Genomic DNA, 23,576 nt, shown 5'->3' with positions numbered 1-23,576 from the left:
AACCTACCTACGCCCAGAAGGTAGCAGGGAGATGTTCCATCGGAACTCAGACGGATATGACCATTCCTCCAAAAGAATCATTCACTCCCATCGCATGCTCTATCTCTTAAGTCCTCAAAAACCTGGACAGAAAGACCAATCAGCTGCCACTCCTATATCGGTACCTCCTAATGCTCCACAAGTAACAAAAGCAATCGCGCAAGAAAAGAATAAGAAAGGTGAAGTACCCCCTAGTACCCAAGAAAACATGGATGTTGAGCAGAAGGAGGTACCCGAAGATTCAGTTTTGGAGCTCTTTGCTGAGGAGGAAATGGACACTGGTCAGCGTCCATACTTCCCCAGGAAGGATAAAGCCAGAACTGAAAAAGGTAAGCCCTCAGCACCTCGGAAGACGCTTGATAGACCCACCAAGCCAAAATAATGGCTAAATTCCTACAATGGAATTGTCGTGGATTCCGGCGTAATACTGATGACATCAAGGTCCTCCTGCAAAAGCAGAACCAATTTGCTTTTATTTGCAGGAGACTTATCTAAAGGCAAATGATTACCCCACCATACATAATATAACACTTTCGTAAGGACAGAATTGCGGATGGTCCTGCTCATGGAGGAGTGGCTATCCTTGTGGGCAACCAGACCCCAGTTCAGCCCTTGCTAATTACAACTAGCATTGAGGCTGTTGCAATTCGCCTTACAGTGAGATTTTTACTAACGATCTGCTCAATTTATTTGTCACCTGGGACTGACAACTCCCAGAAAGACCTTGATGATGTTGTAACGCAGTTGCCCCCCCCTTTCTTACTTCTCGGGGATTTTAATGGACATAATACCCTGTGGGGTAGTGCTAACATCAACGGAAGGGGACGAGTCATAGAGCGTATGCTCAATGACAATGACCTTTCCCTTCTAAATACTGGAACAAACACCTTCTTCCACATGCCTACCCGTACTTTTTCTGCCATTGATCTCTCTATCTCTCTATCTGCTCTATCTCTCTATCTTGATCTCTCTATCTGCTCCCCTTCTCTACTCCCTTCACTCACTTGGGAAGTGGAGAAGAATCCATACGGAAGTGGTCACTTCCCTGTGATAACCTCGCTACACAGTGCGAGACCTTGTCTTCCTTTTAGGTTACCACGGTGGAAGATTGATCAGGCTGACTGGTCTGCCTTCCAACATCAGGCAAATTTTGACCTAAGTACAGTCAGTCAGGAGCCTATCAATGATGCAGTAACGTACATCACAGAAAGTATCGTCCAAGCAGCTTCGAATGCTGTTCCAAAAACATCTGCCTGGTTTCCACCATTTCCCAAACCTTGGTGGAATTCACAATGCACAACAGCAAAAAAGGCTCAAAACAAAGCGTGGGGGATATTTCGCCGATATCCTACCACGAACAACCTTATAGCCTTCAAATGTGCACGAGCCAAAGCACGCTACATCCGTCGTCAGAGTCAAAAGGAATTGTGGATCTGTTTTACATCATCTATTAACCAGTCTACCAACTCTAAGGTAGTCTGGAATAAAATCCGGAAAATGAAGGGAAAATATACATCCCACCCTTCTTCAATTCTAGATTATAATGGATGTACTATTGCAGATCCAACTGCAATAGCCAATGCTCTTGGGGAAACATTCTCTAACATCTCCGCAACATCCTCGTACTCCCCAGAGTTCCTGGTCCTGAAACATAAACTGGAAAAACAAGCACTTAATTTTAAGTTCAAGGGCCTCTATCCCTGCAACGGGGTGTTCACTATAGAGGAACTGAAAAGAGCCCTCACTCTTTCCAAAGCAAGTGCTGTTGGACCAGATGGCATCCATTATGAAATGATTAAACATCTTTCACCAAAATCTATGGATTGTCTGCTCCTTCTGTATAACAGAATCTTTATTGAAGGGCAGTTTCCGGACTCATGGCGAAAGGCAATCGTTCTTGCCTTTGCTAAGCCAGGAAAGGATCCAAAAGTCACCACCAATTATCGTCCTATTGCTCTGACTAGCTGTCAGTGCAAAATCCTGGAGAGAATGGTTAATTCTCGTTTAATATGGTATTTAGAATCCAATGACCTTTTCTCCAGCATCCATTGCGGCTTCCGAAGGAACCGGTCCACTTTGGACCATCTTATTAGATTGGAAGCATCCATCCGGGATGCTTTCCTAAAACGCGAACACTTGGTGTCGGTGTTCTTTGACATGCAGAAAGCGTATGACACAACTTGGAAATTTGGCATCTTAAAAGATCTGCATAGCCTTGGTCTTAGGGGGCAATTCCCAATTTTTATTAAAAACTTTTTAGCCAATCGATCTTTCCAAGTTTGTGTGGGATCCTCACTCTCTCCTTCCTTCAGTCAAGAGGAGGGAGTACCACAAGGATCAGTATTAAGTGTCACGCTTTTCGCCATCAAAATAAATTCAATCACAGAACACTTCCTCCAACTGTAAACAGTGCCCTCTATGTTGATGACTTTAGCATTTTTTGTCAGTCGTGCAACATGAGGGTTATTGAAAGACAACTGCAGAAAGCCATTGATAATCTGAATTCCTGGGCACTTGCTAATGGCTTCAGGTTCTCGCCGGAGAAGACTGTTTGCGTACACTTTTGTCATAAGCGTAATCTTCATCCTGAACCTGAATTAAAGCTCGGACAATATGCTATTCCAGTAGCAGCGAACATAAAATTCTTGGGACTCATATTCGATAAAAAACTGACCTTTTTGGATCATATCCGTCAACTCCGCACAAAGTGCACACGTGGCCTTAATATTCTCCGCTCGCTCTCCTCTACATCTTGGGGAGCAGACCGATGTATCCTTCTTCGGCTTTACCATGCACTTGTGTGATCCAAACTAGATTATGGGTCCCAGGTATATTCCTCAGCCAGAGACAGTGTCCTGCGATGGCTGGACCCCGCCCATCATCAGGTCCTACGTATTGCTACTGGAGCATATCGCACATCTCCTGTCCAGAGCTTATACGTCGAAGCAAGCGAACCACCGTTATCGCTTCAACGTAAGCAGTTGTCTTTAAAGTACGCTTTAAAACTGAAATCCCTGCCAGACCATCCTACGTGGCCATTCGTTTTTGAGCCACGATGGGAAAATTTATACAATACCCGTAAGACTGCCAATCGTCCTTTTGGTATTCGTCTCCAAGAGCTACTCAAAGAACTTAATATCAAGGTAGACAAGGTTGCCCAAACACCAAAGCAACCCTTTCCACCCTGGCATGCTCATGTCCTGGCATGTGACTTATCTCTTAGAAATTGGGGAAAGTCGGACACTCTATCATCTGTCTACCTGCAGCTTCATTCAGCACACCGAACTGAATATTCCGACTTCGCGCCAGTCTACACAGACGGTTCGAAGTCGGACTCATATGTGGGATCTGCTGCTGTCTTTACAGACAGCTCTATATCGGAGCAGATTCTCTCTGAATGCAGCATATTTACTGCAGAGCTGCACGCTATAGAGTTAGCCTTGGATCACATTAGTAAATGCCAATACCAACGGTTCATTTTATACTCTGATTCTCTAAGTGTTTTACAGGCCTTAATAACTGAGATATAATTCTCATCCAGTTCTGTCTAGGATTCAGCAGAAGATTCACTTCCTCCGTGAACGTGAACGTGAATATGATATCCGCTTCTGCTGGATTCCTAGCCACGTTGGGATTAGTGGAAATGATTTGGCTGACACCGCAGCCAAATCAGCAGTTCCCAGTAATAATTGCTGCCTGTTAGTCCCCTATACAGACTACAGGCAAATAATACACGAGAAAATACACTCCCAGTGGCAGGATTTGTGGAGTAGACAGACTGCGAATAAATTATATCATATAAAGCCTGTAATTGAACCGTGGCAGTCTAGTCTGCGCAGGAATCGTAAGGAGGAAGTTGTTCTTGCCCGGACCCGCATAGGACATAGTCATTTGACTCATTCATTTTTGCTGAGGGCTGATGACCCTCCTATGTGTGAGTCCTGTGGCACAGTTTTATCCATGAGACACATTTTAATTGATTGTCCAGATTTTAGCAATATCCGTTTTACGGCTTTTAATCATCTGACTGAGCCGTATACACTCAGTCAGATTTTATTCGACAATGACAATGTGTCTGCTGTTTTTAGATTTTTAAAATCAATAAATATTTTTGCTCGTATATAAAATTTACATTTTTCTTTTATATATTTGTTATACCTTTGGACATAATGACCTAACTAATTAGGTCACTGAAAGTTTAAACTTTTTTATAAATGACATGGTCTTGGCGCATTATAGCCTTAGTAGCTAATGCGCCAATAAAATCAAAACCAACCAACCAACCAATCTGATGATCTGGCTTTTAGGAAAATATCGTTTCGCAATGTAATAATTTCTTTTTCAAGTAATATTTTCTCCATGTGAAAAATCGCAGTGATTTTTTTCTGCAATTTGTTTCTTATCTAAGCGGACATTAAATGGATAAGAAATATATTGAACAATGCCGTCAATTGTTTTAAAATCACTGATTCTGGTTTCAAAATCACCCACAATATTCTCAATTTCAGAAACATATTTCTCATTATTAAATTCAAAAACAGGATATTTTTGCAAATGATCTTGCATATTTGCAAAATGGTCGAATTTTTTTCCTTTGAAATCCTTAGCCATTGTCAAAAATTGATATTTATATGCAGAAATACTACTAATCATGTCACCCACATTTTTATTTTTTCCTTGTAATTCCAAATTCAGATCACTTAATTTACTGGTAAAATCTGCCAGAAAAGCCAGATCACACAACCACTCCATATCTTGTAGCTGCTGATAATCATCTCCCCTTTGATCAACAAATTTTTTTAATTTCATTCAGGAAATTTTTAAATCTCTGTAGAAACTTACTCCGACTCAGCCACATCACACGTGTGTGTAATATCATATCTTATTCATTTTCATTGAGATGCATTTTGAAAAGTCTCCTTTGAAGAGATTGATGGAATTCCATCAATTCCATCCTCTGATGGAATTGATGGAATTCCATCAGAGGATGGAATTCACGAATTTGAAAGCGATGTCCATAACACTTTTAGTATTTAATCTTTTGCTGGCTAACACTTGTTGGTGGATGATACAGTGATAACTCAAAAAATCTGGGAATTCATCATCCTTTTGGCACAACGCGATGAATCCGTTAAGATTTCCCGTCATTGCTTTAGCTCCATCTGTTACTGATACGAGCTTAAATAGTGGTAATTTAATTTAATATTTTCAATAAAATGTTTGAATGAGTTAAAGATATCAGGACCTCTAGTTCTTTCTTTTAACGAAACCATACCCAGCAGTTCTTCTCTAGTGGCAGAATCATCAAAAAACATACCAACAAAAATGAGCAATTGAGCTGTATCACTGACGTCTGTAGATTCATCCAGTTGTAAAGAAAAGGACACACAATTAGCAGTATGAGCACGCAATTGTTCACTCATATTTTTACTCATTTTTTCGATGCGTCACATCACAGTATTTCGAGATAATTGCAAATTTTGAAGGGCACTTTTAATTTCATTTTTGTTCTTAAAATTTTCAAAAAGAGAATCTGTTATTTCTAAAAATGCATCATTGATGAATTGACCATCAGAAAATGGTTTTCATTTATTTGCAAGAAATGATGCTACAGTTACTGCTTTAGATTGTAAATTAGGTGTCATGAAGAAATTTTGATGTGCGAATAATCTGGATTTAAATTCTAATTTATTTTTTCTAAGGTCACTATTTGGCAGAAAATCCGATTGGTATTTACCATGGAGTGTGTTGAAGTGCCTTTCTAAATTTCTTTTTTTGGGTATAGTGTTCCACGGAAGCATTGCAAATCAAACAGCAACATTTTTCTTTCACCATTACAAAAAAGTATTCTAGTTCCCACTCTTGATGAAAATGAAAAGTTTTACTGTTTTTCGTAGTATTCATTTTAAATCAAAAGGTGTTAAATTAACATGTAAGTACTGTCTAGTTATTAAATCAGCAAAAGCAATGCTTACCGATTAAAACACTTTAAGTTGCACGAACCGGAAAAATATTCTGTCTGAACAGCTAATATAGGATAATTGATGAAGAAGATTCCTGAATGAGGAAGTTGTTTCCAAAATAACTGGACACAAACACACCACCGTTTATTGCTCTGTCTGGTTATATCCTTATAAGAATCAGTTTTGAATGCCTTTATGATATTTCTCTAAAGCTATTTCTGGAGAACACGACCATAAAACAAAAACAATTTGCACTTTTCTGTTAGTGCAATCTAATTATAAATGGGTAGTAAACTCAATCTTATTGCATTTGCAGTAATACCAACATCTGGAATTCTGTGGCATTTTATGTTATTTTGGTGAAATTTGTTTCTCCTTCAATGAAATCTTCAATCATGCAAAAAAAAAACAAAAATACATTTTCAAAATCTGCAAAAAAAAAAAAAAAAATGATGGCAGGTAGTGAAACCCTCTGTTGCAGTATTAATTTTGGTAGTATACCTGTCGTGCAAATCGAGGGATGACTGTATCGTCGTGATTGACCAAAATCAAAGCCGAGACCGACTCGTTGCGCCACCCCCCACCCCCCCAGACTATATGATCTTATTCCAGTTCAAAAAATATGACTGTATGCTCTTATTGCAGTTCTTCTGGCTGGAAAAGGTTCACCGCTGGTATAGACTGCTAGTGGTGAACCTTTACCAGTCAGCATGCCAAAAATAAGAGACAAAAATGTAATTTACTCATGCTATTGGGGAAACCTAACTGAAATTATTAAATTGCCTTTATTGATAAAAAAAGATAATAATAGTTGAAACATTTTAATGAGAACTTCGTTATTATTTTACACACAATTGTATTGTGATCTTCAACACTAGATATTGTTTGCTAGATCATTAAATAAATTTATCTTGAAATAAAATTATTTTTTTATAATGTAACTATTTAAGGGTGATCATGTGATGAGAGTTTTTTTCAGCCTGGTCTATACTTCTTAACAGGAGAGACTGCTTCTACAGGGATGGGATAAACTTAAATAGAAAGGGTGCAAGAATGTTTGCTGATTCTATCGAGGCAGTGTTAGGTAGGTCGGAAAACTTCTAGATTGGGGGGGGGATACAAGGACTAATAGATTAACAGTAGCCACTGGCAGAGGTGAAAGTGATTCTTGCACTGCTTCACTTGGAATGAGCTACAGCCTGGAAAATAAGATGCAGGATATTTCAGAGACTGCTGGGAATCATTGGGGTACAAGTAAACACATGGGTTGTGTTAGGGTAGCTAAGAAAAAGAACAGGTGCATGTATACTTGCGTGTACACCAATGCTAGGAGTTTAGTAAATAAATTTGATGAATTTGAGGTATTGCTCAAAACATCAAAGGCAGATATTGTGGGGATTTCAGAGACGTGGTGTCACACAGATATAAGGAATGCAGAACTGGAATTTGGGGAGTACAATGAGTACAGAAAGGATAGACAGGATAGGAAGGGAGGAGGGGTTATGCTATTACTTAAGAAATACATAAAATCCAAGGAAGTGAAGCCAGTCGACATCACTGGACAGTGCAGTGTCGAGTCAGTTTGGTGTGACATAAGCATTGGGAGATCAAAATTGAGAGTAGGAGTGTGCTAACTCTGACTCTGATGAGTATAATAAGAAACTGTACAGGGAAATAGAGTGGGCCAGTAAATCAGAGAGTCTTATAATGGGGGATTTTAATTTCCCAGATATTGACTGGAATTTGGGGGCTGGTCACTCACACACTAGCAAGGCTTTTGTGGATTTATTGGATGATTGTTTTCTACATCAGCATGTTCGGGAGGCAACTAGAGGGAGTAATACTCTTGATTTGATTATCAGTAGTGATTCTTCATGCATTAAGAATTTGCAGGTAAATGAACCACTAGGTGGCAGTGATCACAGTGTGCTGAAGTGGGATTTACTCAAAGAGGTAACTACCATTAGGAGTAAAGGGAAGGGTTATTGCTTTTATAAAGGTGACTACGATGGACTCAGAGAGTATTTAAATTCTATACAGTGGGACCAACTGATGATGTTACAACAGCAAATTCAAAATAGGAAGCATTCAAAGAACTTATCTTGGAAGCTACTAAGCTTTACATAGCAACTAAGAAATATTGTTCAAGGTTTAGGCCTAAGTGGATGTCAGATGAACTAATGAGACATATGGCAGAGAAGAAAAATGCATGGGATACGTACAAATTAACACATGACACAGAAGCCTATGATAGATACAAGTTGATCTGCAACAAAGTTACAAAGGAGGTTAGGCAGGCGAAGGCAGATTACAAGAAATCTTTGGCAAGGGATGCAAAGAAAAACAGCAAAGAGTTCTTTACTTATGTAAACTCTAGAAGGAAGGGGATGAATCAGATTGGTGCAATGGGTCAACTGTTGATGATCCTGCTCAGGTAGCTAACAAACTAAATGAATATTTTGCATCAGCATTCACACATGAGGGGTTATTCAGCGAGGGGAATGCCAGAGGTGTATTCAACTCTGGCAGTAAACTAGAGAATCTTGTAATAACTGAGAGTAAAGTGGAGGAGAAATTGTTGAAGATAAGCACAAGAAAGACACCTGGGGTGGATGGGATCTATCCAGTTATATTAAAGGAGCCAGCAAAGGAAGTAAGCAAACCCTTAACCATAATTATGAGAGCTTCCTTGGACTCAGGGGAAGTACCCATGGACTGGAGATGTGCAAATGTGACCCCAATTCACAAAGGAGGATCAAAGGGCGACACAAGTAATTATAGACCTGTTAGTTTAACTTCTGTTCCCGGAAAATTAATGGCGGCATTGGTTAAAGAAGCACTGCGGGATCATCCAGACAAGACTTCAGTTATAGCTTGGACACAGCATAGTTTTGTTAAGGGGAAGTCTTGCCTGATCTTTGATTGGATACTATGATGTAGTCACAAAAGAACTGGATACAGGGAATAACTTTGATATTATATACTTGAATCTTAGAAATGCTTTTGATATTGTTGCACATGGAAGACTGCTGCACAAATTGGAGCAGTGTGGCATTGGAGGCAAATTGCTGCTATGGATAAAGGGGTGGTTGAGGGGGAGAAGACAGAGAGTGGTAATCAATGGACACTGCTCATAGTGGACTAGTGTTATTAGTGGAGTCCCTCAGGGCTCAGTGTTGGGTCCATTATTGTTTTCTGTATTTATAAATGATATTGATGATGGTATATCAAGCTTAATGTCCAAGTTTGCAGACGATACGAAGGTTGTCAAGAACACTACTGACACTATGCTACTGTAACAGGATCTGGAAAGGTTGAGCAGATGGGCTGAGAGGTGGGAAATGAAGTTTAACATTGACAAATGTAAAGTACTACATATGGGAAACAGCAACCCCAGAGCAACGTATCGACTCTGTGGTACACTGACAGTGGTAGAGAATGAAAGGGACCTGGGGGTGGTTGTGCAGGCAGATATGAAGTTTTCTGAGCAGTGCAGACAGGCTGCAAGGGTAGCTCATGGTGTATTGTCAATGATATATAGGAAGTTTTCTAGCAGGGATAAGGAGGTGATTATTCCCTTGTATAAGGCAATGGTCAGGCCACACCTAGAGTACTGTATACAGGCCTCATTTCAAGAAGGATGTAGAGATGCTGGAACGAGTACAGATAAGGGCAACAAGATTAGTGAATGGAACAAAGGGGTGCTCTTACGAAGAAAGGCTTAAGTTTTGCAAATTACATTGTCTGGAGACTAGGCACCAGCGAGGTGATCTGATAGAGGTTGTATAAAGCCTTGAATGGTTTGAGCATGCTCAATGCTGATGGGACTCTTCCTCTTGCTCGGAATAATCACCTGAGAGGGCATAAATTCAAATTGAGGAAAGACAGATGTAGGATAGACGTGAGGAAATTTGCCTTTAGCCAGTGGGTGGTTGGTTGGTGGAACAGACTTCCATCCCCTGTCGTGGAAGTTGATAGCCTAAATAAGTTTAAGGCTCAGCTGGACAGGTATTTCGAACGAACAGAGGGGTGAAGTGGTTATTTTTATTTATTTATTTATTATTATTATTATTTTTTTTTTGGCTGATGCTGCATAAGCTTGCTTTCTTGCATCAAATGCCTCTGCTAATGCTAATAATGGAAAATGAGCTTGGCACTGCTCTTGGTGCTCTCTCCCATGTGAGGACAATAGTCACTACTGTAAATCTTATGTGTCAGTTGTCATTTGTTTTTTTTTTAAGTTTAATGCTATGAATCTTACGGTACTTTATCTTTGTGATGTAATTTGTTTATTGCCAGTTCTTGTCACCTTATGTCTTATGTAAATTAATGGCACCCTATATCATTTAATGTCATCTCGTTTTGTTCTTTAATGTCTTATGTTAATGAATTTTTTTTAACACTTATCTGTAAACTCCTGGCCTTTTGGCTGTGAAGGGAAAGTGCAACACTATTTTACCTTGTAACCAGCTACAATCAAATGTTGGAATAAAGATTCTCTCTCTCTATATAATATACAGTGCTTTTTTTGTGAAAAAAATAGGTGCCAGTACTCATTCTTTGCTATCAGGAAAAATTAAAATCATATGAAAAAGTAAACATTTTTTTTCTCTTGATATTGTTACTTTAGTAGTAATGTTTTTAGAATAAGAACAACAAATTAAGTGTATTAACACACAGTTTATTAAGCATAAATTTATTATTCAAATATAAAATGTGATGTAAAAAAGTAAAATGTGAGTAAAATAAGTAAAAAATAATAACATAAGTAAAAATAATTTCATAATAAAGTTTTTGTAGAATATTTCAAATTTTTTTAAAGTTCTCATCCGACACCCTATGTCAAGGGCTGGCAACCTTTTTGAGTGAAGAGCCATTTTTGATCTATTTAAAAAAAGAAAGAGAGAATCCGAAGGGCCGCAGCTCAAGCTGGGAGGAAGGAGGTGGGGAAGACGAGAGTTTTTAAGAAATGGAATAGAGTGGGAAGGTGTTTATTAAAAATATATATATATTTTGAAATATTATTTATTAATACTGAAAAAACGTAACAAACATCCAGTTAGGTACAAATTAATGTGACTTTTGCTGATGATCTTCTTGAGCGAGTCTCTCAACATCATGTGAGTATGTCGTAATTAAACATGCTCGCATTGCTCAGACAACGGTTTCTTGATTTATTTTTTAATATAGTTCACGTTCAAAAGTAATTGCTTGTAGAAATATGTCGAACCAAAAACTGAGAGAAGTCCAAACGCAAATATTTTCAAATTTATGTATGGGTCTGGTAAGCTGCTCCAGTGTTTCTCAATCTTTTTACTCTCGTGGCACATTTTCCAAAGAAGAAAAATTTCGCAGCACACCTACGTAGTCATAGAAGAAGAAATTTCTAAATTTTGCGGCACACTAATGTGACGCGGCACACCCTTTGAGAAACACTGCCTTATGCATCGAACACAATTTGGTCTGCATTTTAAGCTCATCTATTGCCATCCATTAGTGTAGAATTGCAAGGGCAACCTTTTGCCTCTCCAAATCCACAATTTCAGTTTTAAGGCATTTTAGTCTTGCACTCCACGTCCTTGATTTTTAAGTCCTCTAACTCCATTTCAAATTGTGCTTCATGTGAGCTAAAAGTTAAAGAACTGCAGTTACATGTTAAAAGAGCTGTGTCATAGGACAGGAGTCAGCAACATGTGGCTCGCGAGCCGCAGGTTGCCGACTCCTGTCCTATGACCAATTTTTTTTTTTTTTTTTTTTTTACTCTATTGTGTGTTGGTTTCTGAATGACGTTTCTGAAGCAGCCACGAATCGACATATTTTGCTGGATTGAAGCGGGTCAGCGGTGGGCCTACAGTTTTAAGAAACAGTAGTGAAGAAACTGTTTTTGTCGTCAACGAAGCGCTGGTTGGGCTGGCGATCAGATTCATTTGTGAAAATCCTCCGTCATATTCACTCGATGAAATTGGTATCGTACTCAGAGAGTTCTTCAATTCTTCCAAAACCTTCTTAACAATTAGATATCCTCGAAATTCACGAATTGCATTTAACTGTAACCTAATTCACAATTTTCTAACTTCACTTTCACCAGATGCCAACAATTCATGTTTAGAAGGATTAATACCTTCATAGTCCTCGTTTTCTGTTTCTCGACATCGGTATTGTCACTAGTTTTAAATTTGAATTTTTTTCTTTTCTTTTTTTTGAAACTGTCCAAAATATCGGTGTCTTTCGGATATTCAGGTACTGTGACCATGTAAACAGAGATAGGGAAAATTAGCATTAGCAATAGTATTAGCATTAATAGAGGCATTTGATGCAAGAAAGCAAGCTTATGCAGCATCAGCCAAAAAAAAAAAAAAAAAACAACTTCCACTTCACCCCTCTGTTCGTTCAAAATACCTGTCCAGCTGAGCCTTAAACTTATTTAGGCTATCAACCTCCACCACAAGGGATGGAAGTCTGTTCCACCAACCAACCACCCGCTGGATAAAGGCAAATTTCCGCACGTCTATCCTACATCTGTCTTTCCTCAATTTGAATTTATGCCCTCTCAGGTGATTTTTCTGAGCTAGAGGAAGAATCCCATCAGCATTGAGCATGCTTAAACCATTCAAGGCTTTATACACCTCTATCAGATCACCTCGCTGGTGTCTAGTCTCCAGACACTGTAATTTGCAAAACTTAAGCCTTTCTTCGTAAGAGCACCCCTTTGTTCCATTCACTAATCTTGTTGCCCTTCTCTGTACTCGTTCCAGCAGCTCTACATCCTTCTTGAAATGAGGCCTTCAGACCTGTATACAGTACTCTAGGTGTGGCCTGACCATTGCCTTATACAATGGAATAATCACCTCCTTATCCCTGCTGGAAACATTCCTGTATATCATTGACAATACTCCATGAGCTACTCTTGCACCCGTCTGCACTGCTCAGAGAACTTCATATCTGCCTGCACAACCACCCCCAAGTCCCTTTCATTCTCTACCACTATCAGTGTAGTACCACAGAGTTGATACGTTGCTCTGGGGTTGCTGTTTCCCATGTGTAGTACTTTACATTTGTCAATGTTAAACTTCATTTGCCACCTCTCAGCCCATCTGCTCAACCTTACCAGATCCTGTTGCAGCAGCATAGTGTCAGTAGTGTCCTTGACAACCCTGCCAACCTTTGTATTGTCTGCAAACTTGGACATTAAGCTTGATATACCATCATCAATATCATTTATAAATACAGAAAACAATAATGGACCCAACACTGAGCCCTGAGGGACTCCACTAATAACATTAGTCCACGATGAGCAGTGTCCATTGATTACCACTCTCTGTCTTCTCGCCCTCAACCACCCCTTTATCCATAGCAGCAATTTGCCTCCAATGTCATCAATTTGTGTAGCAGTCTTCCATGTGCAACAGTATCAAAAGCCTTTCTAAGATCCAAGTATATAATATCAAAGTTATTCCCTGCATCCAGTTCTTTTGTGACTGCATCATAGTATCCAATCAAGTTGGTCAGGCAAGACTCCCCTTAACAAAACCATGCTGTGTCCGAGCTATAACTGAAGTCTTGTCTAAATGATCCAGCAGTGCTTCTTTAACCAGTGCCTCCATTAATTTTCCTGGAACAGAAGTTAAGCTCACAGGTCTATAATTACTTGTGTCAGCCTTTGATCCTCCTTTGTGAATTGGGGTCACATTTGCACATTTCCAGTCTATGGGTACCTCCCCTGAGTCCAAGGAAGCTCTCATAATTATGGCTAAGGGTTTGCTTACTTCCTTTGCTGCCTCCTTTAATATAACTGGATAGATCCCATCCACCCCAGGTGCCTTTCTTGTGTTTATCTTCAACAGTTTCTCCTCCACTTTACTCCCAGTTATTTCAAGATTCTGTAGCTTACTGCTAGAGTTGAATACACCTCTGGCATTCCCCTTGCTGAATAACTCCTCATGTGTGAATGTCGATGCAAAATATTCATTTAGTTTGTTAGCTACCTGAGCAGGATCATCAACAGTTGACCCATCAATATCAAGTGGACCAATCTGATTCATCCCCTTCCTTCTAGAGTTTACATAAGTAAAGAACTCTTTGCTGTTTTTCTTTGCATCCCTTGCCAAGGATTTCTCGTAATCTGCCTTCGCCTGCCTAACCTCCTTTGTAACTTGGTTGCATATCAACTTGTATCTGTCATAGGCTTCTGTGTCATGTGTTAATTTGTAAGTATCCCATGCATTTTTCTTCTCTGCCATATGCCTCATTAGTTCATCTGACATCCATTTTGGCCTAAACCTTGAACAATATTTCTTAGTTGGTATGTAAAGCCTAGTAGCTTCCAAGATAAGTTCTTTGAATGCTTCCCATTTTGAATTTGCTGTTGGTAACATCATCAGTTGGTCCCACTGTATAGAATTTAAATACTGTCTCAGTCCATCGTAGTCGCCTTTACGGAAGCAATAACCCTTCCCTTTACCCCTAATGGTAGTTACCTCTTTGAGTAAATCCCACTTCAGCACAATTTATTGAAAAATGTGGATAACGCACTTATTTGTTGGGGTAAAAGAAAATCACTCCCTCCTAATTCTCGAACGGGGCATTTGCGGTTGATTCACAAAGGTGTCCAGCCGAGGAAAGTGAACTAAAACAGCATTTTAAATTTTGGCAATTATCAAAAAAATTCTCAATAAATGTTTTGTTTGGTAAATGTAAATGTGTATTGTACTTAATAAAATTTACGAATATTTTCAATTTTACTTTTGCATGCAACAACATATGGAAAATGTAACACACTAAAGAACTTGGAATTTTTTTGAATATGGTCCCTGTACGGGAAAAGGTTGGACACCACTGCAGTTGAAGGTTGGCCAGAGCCCATTGGGAATACACCTTGATCTGGTCACTCTTGACTAGCGTGCCTCCTCCGTATGTGGTACAGGTGGTCGGATAGGTTTTACTAAGTTGTAGAATGTTTTAACTCTCTTAATTCGCACAACAGCACTAATTGCCTAAATTGCCTGTAGGCAAGAAATGTGAACAGTGCATACCGAGTTAATTCTCTCCTAATCCATTTGCTATATGAAAATTTTCTTCGCTCAATGGAAAGTATTTTAAAAGTAATTTCCAAGGGGAGTTGAAAATAATTTTCTATAAAAGGACTTTGTTAAATGGAGGTCCTACTGAGTAATTAAGAATTATAAAAATAGTTATACGGTTTTATATAGAAAATATCTTAATAATAGACAGTAAAAAATGCAAATTTAGTTAAATAATTTTAAGTTTACATGAATAGTAGGTAAACGTGTGAAAAAAATTTATGGAATATTACAAATTTCGAAGTGCACCACATCCAAATGTCACACAGCACTGTTAATAAAGGTGCTGGTACGCTGTACCGTCTCAAAAAAAGCACTGTGTGTGTATATATAAATATATATATATATATATATATATATTTTTTTTTTTTTTCTGTGTTCCACTCGCAACACATATGCCATTGATGTTTGGCACCATTGGATGTATTTGTGGAGTCTAAAAATATTTAGTTGCTGTACATCTGGCAGATGTCAACTTGAAATTTCATGCTTAATAATATATATTATTTGCCCCCCCCCACTGTCATTTTCCAGTAAAAGTTGTACTAAGAACCAACCAACCAACCAACCAACCAACCAACCACTGTCTGCTTTTTAATTCAGTTGTTTCTGTTCTTTCTTTTTTTTTTTTAAAGCTTATATTGTAATGTTTTATTACGTTGGGCAGGAAACTATGAAGAGAGCTATTTTCATAGAGAGCAGGAAACTGTGAAGAGAGAATCTAAGTGTATACAATACTCTCTTGTGTAGAAGCTCAAAAAAGCAAAATTTATAGGCATTTGTAACAACATGACATTGCTTTTATTGGTGTATATATAAGGCTTTGATTTCTGGTCATCTTCAACATGAATTTCGAATTGCATGAACTATTTTCATCTGACGAAGAAGAAAACAAAAAATGCTTGATTTAAAAGGTGAGCAACAATGTATATTTATGTATATATATAACCCAGTGCTTTTCAACCGGGGTGCCTGAACAACATTCTTGGGATGCTGTGTAATTTGGGTTTAAGTTATTTAAAGTTATTATTATTATTATTTTAAAAATTTATATATTTATTTCATTATAAAAAGGTGTATGGCATCCATTGTACCATATCTTTTTAATTTTGTAGTGATCTATAATTGATCTTTATTTAGTACCTCTATATAAAGAATAAAATTATTATATAGGTATATATTAAAAGGTCGAAAACCACTGTGTTAGGTATTTCTTTTGGCCTAGGGGTTCCGTGAAAAAAATTACTGGGACACTAAGGGCACGGTGAACCGAGAAAGTTTGGGAATCGCTGATATATGCAGTAAACAATTCATGTCTTTTTAACTGTAAGTACAGGATTTTATATTTTGCATACAAGTGAATCTTAAAAAATTTTAGATTTTTTTTTTTTTTTTTTTTTGTTTCTCAAAGGCTGACTTATATGTTGGAATATATGATATCTCTAAGAATACTAAGAAATTTTCAGTGGTTTGTAGAATATTTGAGTCAGTTTGGTATGACATAACACAGGAACAACATTGAGCAGATTCCTACTCAATTCCAGTTACGTTGAACAACAACGTAACTGGAATTGAGTAGGAATCTGCTCTAAGCTAAATAAATGTGATGAGTATAACAAAAGCGTTGTAGACAAATAGACTTTGGCCATAATTATCAGAGCATCCCTGGTATCAAGTGAGGTTCCTAAAGACCAGAGGTGTGAAAATGTGTATTCTGGTTTACAAAAGGGAGTCAAAGGGTTATTTGAGCAGTTATAGATCTGTCAGCTTTATTTCTCTTCCAGGACAAATGATGGAGGCAGTGGTTAAAGACATGCTGTGATTTCCATACAGTTTCATTCCTGTTAAGATGATCCTGCTATAATATGGAAATCACAGCATGTGTTTGTTAAGGGGAAGGAATCCTATCTAATCTGATCAGGTACTATGATGCAGTAACAGAAAGAACCTGGATGCAAAAAAATAATTTTGACATCATATATGTAAATTTCAGAAAAGCTTTTTTACACTGTTCCACATGAAAGACAACTGTACAAATTGGAGCATTGAGATGTGAGGCAAGATGTTGAGGGGCAGAAGATAGAGGGTGGTTATAAGTGGGTACTGCTCTTCGATTAATGTTATTGATGGCATTCTTAAAGGCTCAATGCTGGGCCTCTTTGCAGTTTACAATATTTATTAATGATATGTGAAAGCTTATCAAGCTTATTGTCTATGTTTGCAAATGAAACAAAGGTTAGCAGGATGCTTAATAACAGGAATCAAGATATATACTCCTGCAGCAAGACCTAGATAAATTAGGCAGATGGGCTGAGTAGTGACAGTTAAGGTTTACATTCGTTAATGTAAGGGCCTCTGTAGCCGAGTGGTCAGGAGCGGCAGTGCAGTAGCACATGCTCTTTGAGTAGACCGGGGTTCAAGCCCCTGACTGCTGAATACGGTTGATCTGCCAACCTGCACTGGACCAGCGTGGCAGATTATGGTCCATTTCCCTCAGCATGAATTGTTGAGGAGGCTTCCATCCTGCAGTGGGTTGATAATGGCTGCACTTTTTTACTGCATGTGGCCAGCAGTAATCGTAGAATAACATACCAGTTAAGTAGTACCACACTCACTGTGGTGGTGTAGGGGTAATTGTACGATCTGACACGAAGTTTTCTGAGTAGTGCAGGCAGGCTACTAAAACAGCTCTTGGTCTTCTATATACAGGAACTTTGTCAGTAGGGACAAGTAGCTGTTTATCCCATTGTATTTTAGATACTGAATATAGGTCCACATTTTAGATACTGCATATAAGGTCCAGAAGCCTAATTTAAAGAAAGGTGTAGGTCCTGTGGGATGGGTGCAAAGAAGGGCAACTAGATTAGTCAAAAACACAAAGAGGTACTTTTACCACAAAAGATTTCATTTCTGCAAATTCCAGCACTTGGAAAGTAGGCACTTGCAAGCAGACCTGTTTGAAATATTTTTGATGCTTTAAATGGGTTGAGGAAACTCAGTGATAGTGTTCTAACTCGTTCTTGGACAACTTACACATGGGAACATAAAGTTAAATTGAAAAGGGATGGCTGCAGCAGAGATGTGTGAACTTTTCTTTCAGCTAGGTAGGTAACTGAATGTTGGAGCAAACCACCATCTAGTGTTGTGGAAGTGGGTGGTTTGAATGAACTTAAGGAAAAATTAGACATTATTAGAGGGGATGGACAGACAAGGTGGGTGAATTTTTTTTTTTTTTTTTTTTTTTCCTGATGTATTATAAGTTTGCTTCTTTGCATCATTTGCCAGTACTAATAATAATGATATTTATCTTCATTTCTGTTTTTACTACAGTCTAAATCGAATTTGTTTCTTTTGATTAATTTGGTATTATAATTGATGCATTACAATTATGGTTTTTCAGACAGTACCACAGCAAGATTATTCGTCCAGATTAGAAAGTCTTGGAATTAATGTAAAGGCAAAAAACTTTCTGGTTTTTCAAGGTGCTGTTGAATCTATTGCAATGAAAAATCCAAAAGAGCGAACAATTTTGTTTGAAGAAATTTCACAGTGAGTATTAATCATTTAGATAGAGCACTTTTTTTTTTTTTATCCTAGGGGTAAAGGGGTAATCACATAATTATCCCTAGTAAAAAAAAAGTAATATATGCTTACCTAAAAAGTTATGCTTTCGTGTTAACTAAGTAAGATTTTATGATTTTTCACACACTTTAACTGTTACAATATTAAAGAAAAAATTTCCCGAGACCACTTATATTTTTGTTATTTTGGTACTTAATGTTTATGTAGCCACTCATAATGGTGGAAATATAAAAACCATTTTTTTTTTTTTTTTTTTGTGAAACAATATCATGTAACGAGACCCGATTTTAAAAAAAATGTAACTTCTGACCATGAGACATGCATTGCTTGTCTTGTACTACTTATTTACTTTTATGCCAATTTTTTATTTTTTTATTTTTTAGTTGATATGCGTTTGAAATTTCATATTGTGATATTTAGGCAGTACTGGACCTTTTATTCAGAAGGCTTGGGACCAGAGGCTTTCTGGATTTTGGGAATTTCTGGATTTCAGATCTTTAATAAATAAATAATTAAAAACCTTATATTAAGATTTCTTTTCTAAAAATTGTTAGTAAATACAAATTTTAATAATAAATTAAAATGAAATCACTATAATCAAATCAACCAACTAAACAGCAGAATATAAAAATTAAAATATAAAATTAAAACAAATTACAAATTAAGAATAATAACAGTATTTAAAATCCTAACAATTAATGTAGATAAATGTTAAAAGTATATAATAAAAGATACTAGAAGGGGGGAGAGTGTTCATATTTTGCTTTCTCAAATATTAGTACTCTTTACAATGAACATTTATTTTGACATGTATTAATTAATACATATTGCAATCTCAGTATAACACAGGTGTTGGGAATATCATTTAATATCGACATTATAGCCTGAATAAAATTTATCTAGTTTCTTATAATTTTTAATATGAATATGCACTGACCTAAACAAGTGATTTATTGTGAGCAGTTTGATTTCAGCATGTGTGTATGTGGGTGGAGATTAATTTTCATATTTCACGACTCTCTCATACTTACTCTCTCCACTCACATTGTAGGATTGCTAACTGGTCTCAATGAGCACATATCATTTTATTGATAGCAAACATATGTAAAATTTCTGCATTAGCTATGGAATGAATATGTTTGTATTTATCTCTTGTTTTCGTTACCAAAAGCAAAAGATAAATTTCTCTTTTATTTTTATGAAACAAAGATAAAAAAATTTATTATTACAGTAGACTCCCTCTTATCCGGTCTCACTTTAATTGGCCTCCGTTTTAATCGGCCTTATTTTCGTCGAGATTTTTCTGGGAATCAGATTTCCGATGTCATGGGCCCAGCAGAAAAACAAAATTAAAAGATTCTGGCAACGAGTACAGTGCACTGTAATGATCCTTTAACTTTTTTCACTTCAGTTAGTCTTTGTTATCTGTGCCGTTTGGATTGCAGTCACTCTGTATGTACATATTTTCGTCGTTAAATTTTTTTTTTTTAAATTATGTTAACTTGAAATGATAGGCTCGAACAAGAGTAAACAGAATGTATTAACCTTTGAAACAAAACTAAAAGCATTGGAACGTATTGATAATGGAGAACTTGTAAAACGGCTATGTAACAAACTGGATATCGGAAAAGGTATGGTGAATGATTGGCTGAGAAACTGGAAATCCCTTCAAGACTTCAGTACGCAAATAGAATCAGAAAAAGTGCTCTCAGACAGGTGCCCTACGAAGAAGCCAAAAAATGAAGTCGTTGATGATGCATTATGGATATGGTTCATGTAAGAATGACAAAGAGGAACACCTCTTGGTGGCTGGTTTTGAAAGAAGAAAAGGCAGTACACTTGCACAAGAAAGTGAACAGTGGAGAAGAATTCTTAGCCAGCAAGGGATGGCTTTCATGATGGAAAAAGCACCTGGAATTCATTATCTAGGTGTTTGCGGCGAGAAATTGTCAGTAGATCAAAACGCTGCAAGTGAATTTTCCCAAAAATTTTTAGCATTATACAGAAGGAAAAATTTTACTACAGGCATAAATTTTAAGCTTCTTCTGACGAAAATGCTAGCAGCACAACAAGAAACATTCGCTACTGGTTTCAAAATGAATAAACAGAGAATCACTGTGGCCCTTTGTACAAATGCTGCTGGGAGTCACAATCGCCCGTTTTCGTTGTAGGAAAGTCAGCCAAATCAAGAGCATTTAAAAATGTAAATTTCAGTTCTCTTTTCTATTAGAAGATTGGTTTTCAACTGAATTCATTCTAAAAGTTAAGGCACATTTGACGTGTTGAAATTACCACTCAAGGCTGTTCTTGTCCTTGACAATGCTCCAACACATCCTATAAACCTTCTGATGACATCAAGGTGGTGTTTTTACCACCTGGCCTTACATCTTTGGTGCAACCTATGGATCAAGGTCTGAAAAGTTAGTCTTTATAGTTAGTCTGAAAAGGCGTTACAGAAGAAAACTTCTTTCAGAAATTTTTGAGATCGCCAATGAAGAAACGGAACTCACTGAGGCCCTTAAGAAAATTAACATCAAGGATGTGATTGATATGTTGGCATCTGCTTTTGAGGAAATGCCGTTATCAATGTTTATGAGGTCATGGAGAAAACTATGTCCTGATGTCGAAAAATAAACTACGAACTGGGCAAAGAGCCATGCGCTGAGAATCTGACAGACCACGACAACATTGCTCTGCTTTAACGATTTGAAACAATTATCAGAGTTTAAAGACCTGAATGAAAGAGACATCAATAAATGGCTTGTAGGCAATAACATTCTAGAGAATGAAATGTTAACAGATGATGAAATTATCGAAGCAGTTAGTCAAGGAGAAATGGTGGAAGATGAAGAACCAGAGAACCCAGAAGCTATGAGCGGAGATAAAAATGACAAAAGAATAAGTCATTCGGAAGGAAAGAAAGTGCTCGAAACTGTGATAAAATTTATCGAACAGCAGTCTGCCATTGATATAATTCTTATGAAAAAGTGGCATGATTTTGCTTCAAAAAACGAATTTAAATCAGAAAGACAAATGAAGAGTACCGATTTTTTTATCTAAGTAAATGTTTAATAAACATTTATATACAACATATTGCATACAGTATATATTTTTTATTTAATTTACAACCTATAAATGGTATTTTGAAAGTGTTTTCGGATTAACAGGTCATTCGTTTATTTGGCCTGAGGTCCGGTCCCATAGGGGCTAGTTAATCGGGAATCTACTGTATCTATATTTGTGGCACGGGTCAGCTTTTGCTATATCATGCCTACCATCCTCAGGTGATTGTGAAGATTATGACAAAAGCCTCTACACGCAAATGGAATGGGCAAGTAAGCGTCAATGCCTTATTATGGATGATTTCAACTTGCCTCTAATTGATTGGAGTAAATGGGACGGAAACTCGACATGGGGACCAAAATTTTTAAATCAACTAGATGACTGTTATTTGTATCAACATGTCAGGGAAAGTACTAGAGAAAAGAATATCCTAGACCTGATCATCACACATGAATCAGATGACATAACAGGGCTGACAGTAGGGGAACCAATAGCAGGAAGTGATCACGGAGTTCTATGGTGGATGATGACGAGAGAGGTAGCAGAAGTAAAAGGCAAAGGAATGGGTTTTAATTTCAGAAAAGGAAATTACGATGCCTTAAGGTACTACATGGCCTCTATTAACTGGGTAGATATTGTGCAGAAAATGAATACATTTGAACTGTGGTACACTTTTAAAACATTAATCACAGATGCCTTGAATGCGTATATACCATTAAAAAAATACTCCACGAGGAGGGTTTGAAGTTGGATTAATAGTGAAGTTGCCACATTACTTGAGCAGAAAAAGGTGGCATGGAAAGGTTACAGAGCAATAAAAAGTACTGAAGCCTATAACAGCTACAAGGTGATGTGTAATAGAGCCACAGAAAAGGTTCGACAGGCAAAGGCAGTTTATGAGAAATCACTAGCAAACAGAGCAAAGAGGGGAATAAAGAATTCTTCACATATATAAATGCCAAGAAGAGGACAAACCAGATCGGACCTTTATGTAAGGGAAAGGGGATAGTATTAAATACACCAGCTGCCGTTGCAGATGAACTCAACAGTTATTTTGCGTCGATATTTACAAATGAAAAACCTTTTGTAGCAATGGGAAATTGTGGGAGCGAAGTTAAAAAATATGTAATTAATGATATTGAAATTTCGCAAGATTATTTAATGAAAAAACTTTCAAGCCTACAGACCAGTAAGGCTCCTGGAGTTGATGGAATATACCCTATAATCTTAAGGGAGACAGCAAGCGAGTGCATTGAACCATTGAGGCTAATTATGGGAGCATCACTAGACTCTGGGGAGATTCCCTTGGATTGAAAAAGTGCAAATGTATCTCCCATACATAAGGGTGGCTCTAAAAGTGAAGTTGGAAATTATCGACCTGTCAGTCTGACTTCAGTAGTAGGAAAAATCATGGAGGCAATGATCAAGGGTGGAATTCAGGATCATTTGGATCGAATTGAAATTCTCAAGGATACTCAGCATGGTTTTGTAAAGGGAAAATCATGTTTAACAAATCTGGTTCGCTATTTCGAAAGGGTCACTCACGAGCTGGATTTAGGGAATAATTTCGACATTGTTTATTTAGATTTCAGCAAAGCTTTTGACTCAGTCCCACATGAGTGGTTGCTTTATAAGCTGGAACAGGTTGGAATCACTGGGAAAATCCTTAGGTGGATAGAAGGATGGCTTCAGGGCAGGAGGCAGAGGGATGTGATAAATGGCTATTCCTCAGATTGGGTTGATGTAAGAAGTGGGGTTCCCCAAAGATCAGTATTAGGACCACTGTTGTTTTTAATTTTCATAAACGACATTGATGAAGGTATAGAGGGCGTGATGTCTAAATTTGCAG

At 37.6% G+C, this 23,576-nt stretch overlaps 1 protein-coding gene across 1 annotated transcript in view; it reads left to right on the top strand.

The window, feature by feature from the left end:
• Positions 1–23,576, top strand: part of SMC1 (structural maintenance of chromosomes 1) — a 635,181-nt gene that overhangs the window by 59,481 nt on the left and 552,124 nt on the right. Inside the window, exon 4 of the mRNA XM_090388169.1 lies at positions 18,483–18,631. Coding sequence (XP_090244295.1) covers positions 18,483–18,631 — 149 coding nt within the window. The remainder of the gene's footprint in view (positions 1–18,482; positions 18,632–23,576) is intronic.

Source organism: Mastigoproctus giganteus, chromosome 13, assembly GCF_048544385.1.
Source record: "Mastigoproctus giganteus isolate SK-2022 chromosome 13, ASM4854438v1, whole genome shotgun sequence".
Lineage (NCBI taxonomy): Eukaryota > Metazoa > Arthropoda > Arachnida > Uropygi > Thelyphonidae > Mastigoproctus > Mastigoproctus giganteus.
The sequence above is the reverse complement of the archived record's forward strand: the minus strand, read 5'-3'. Positions and strand labels throughout refer to the sequence as shown.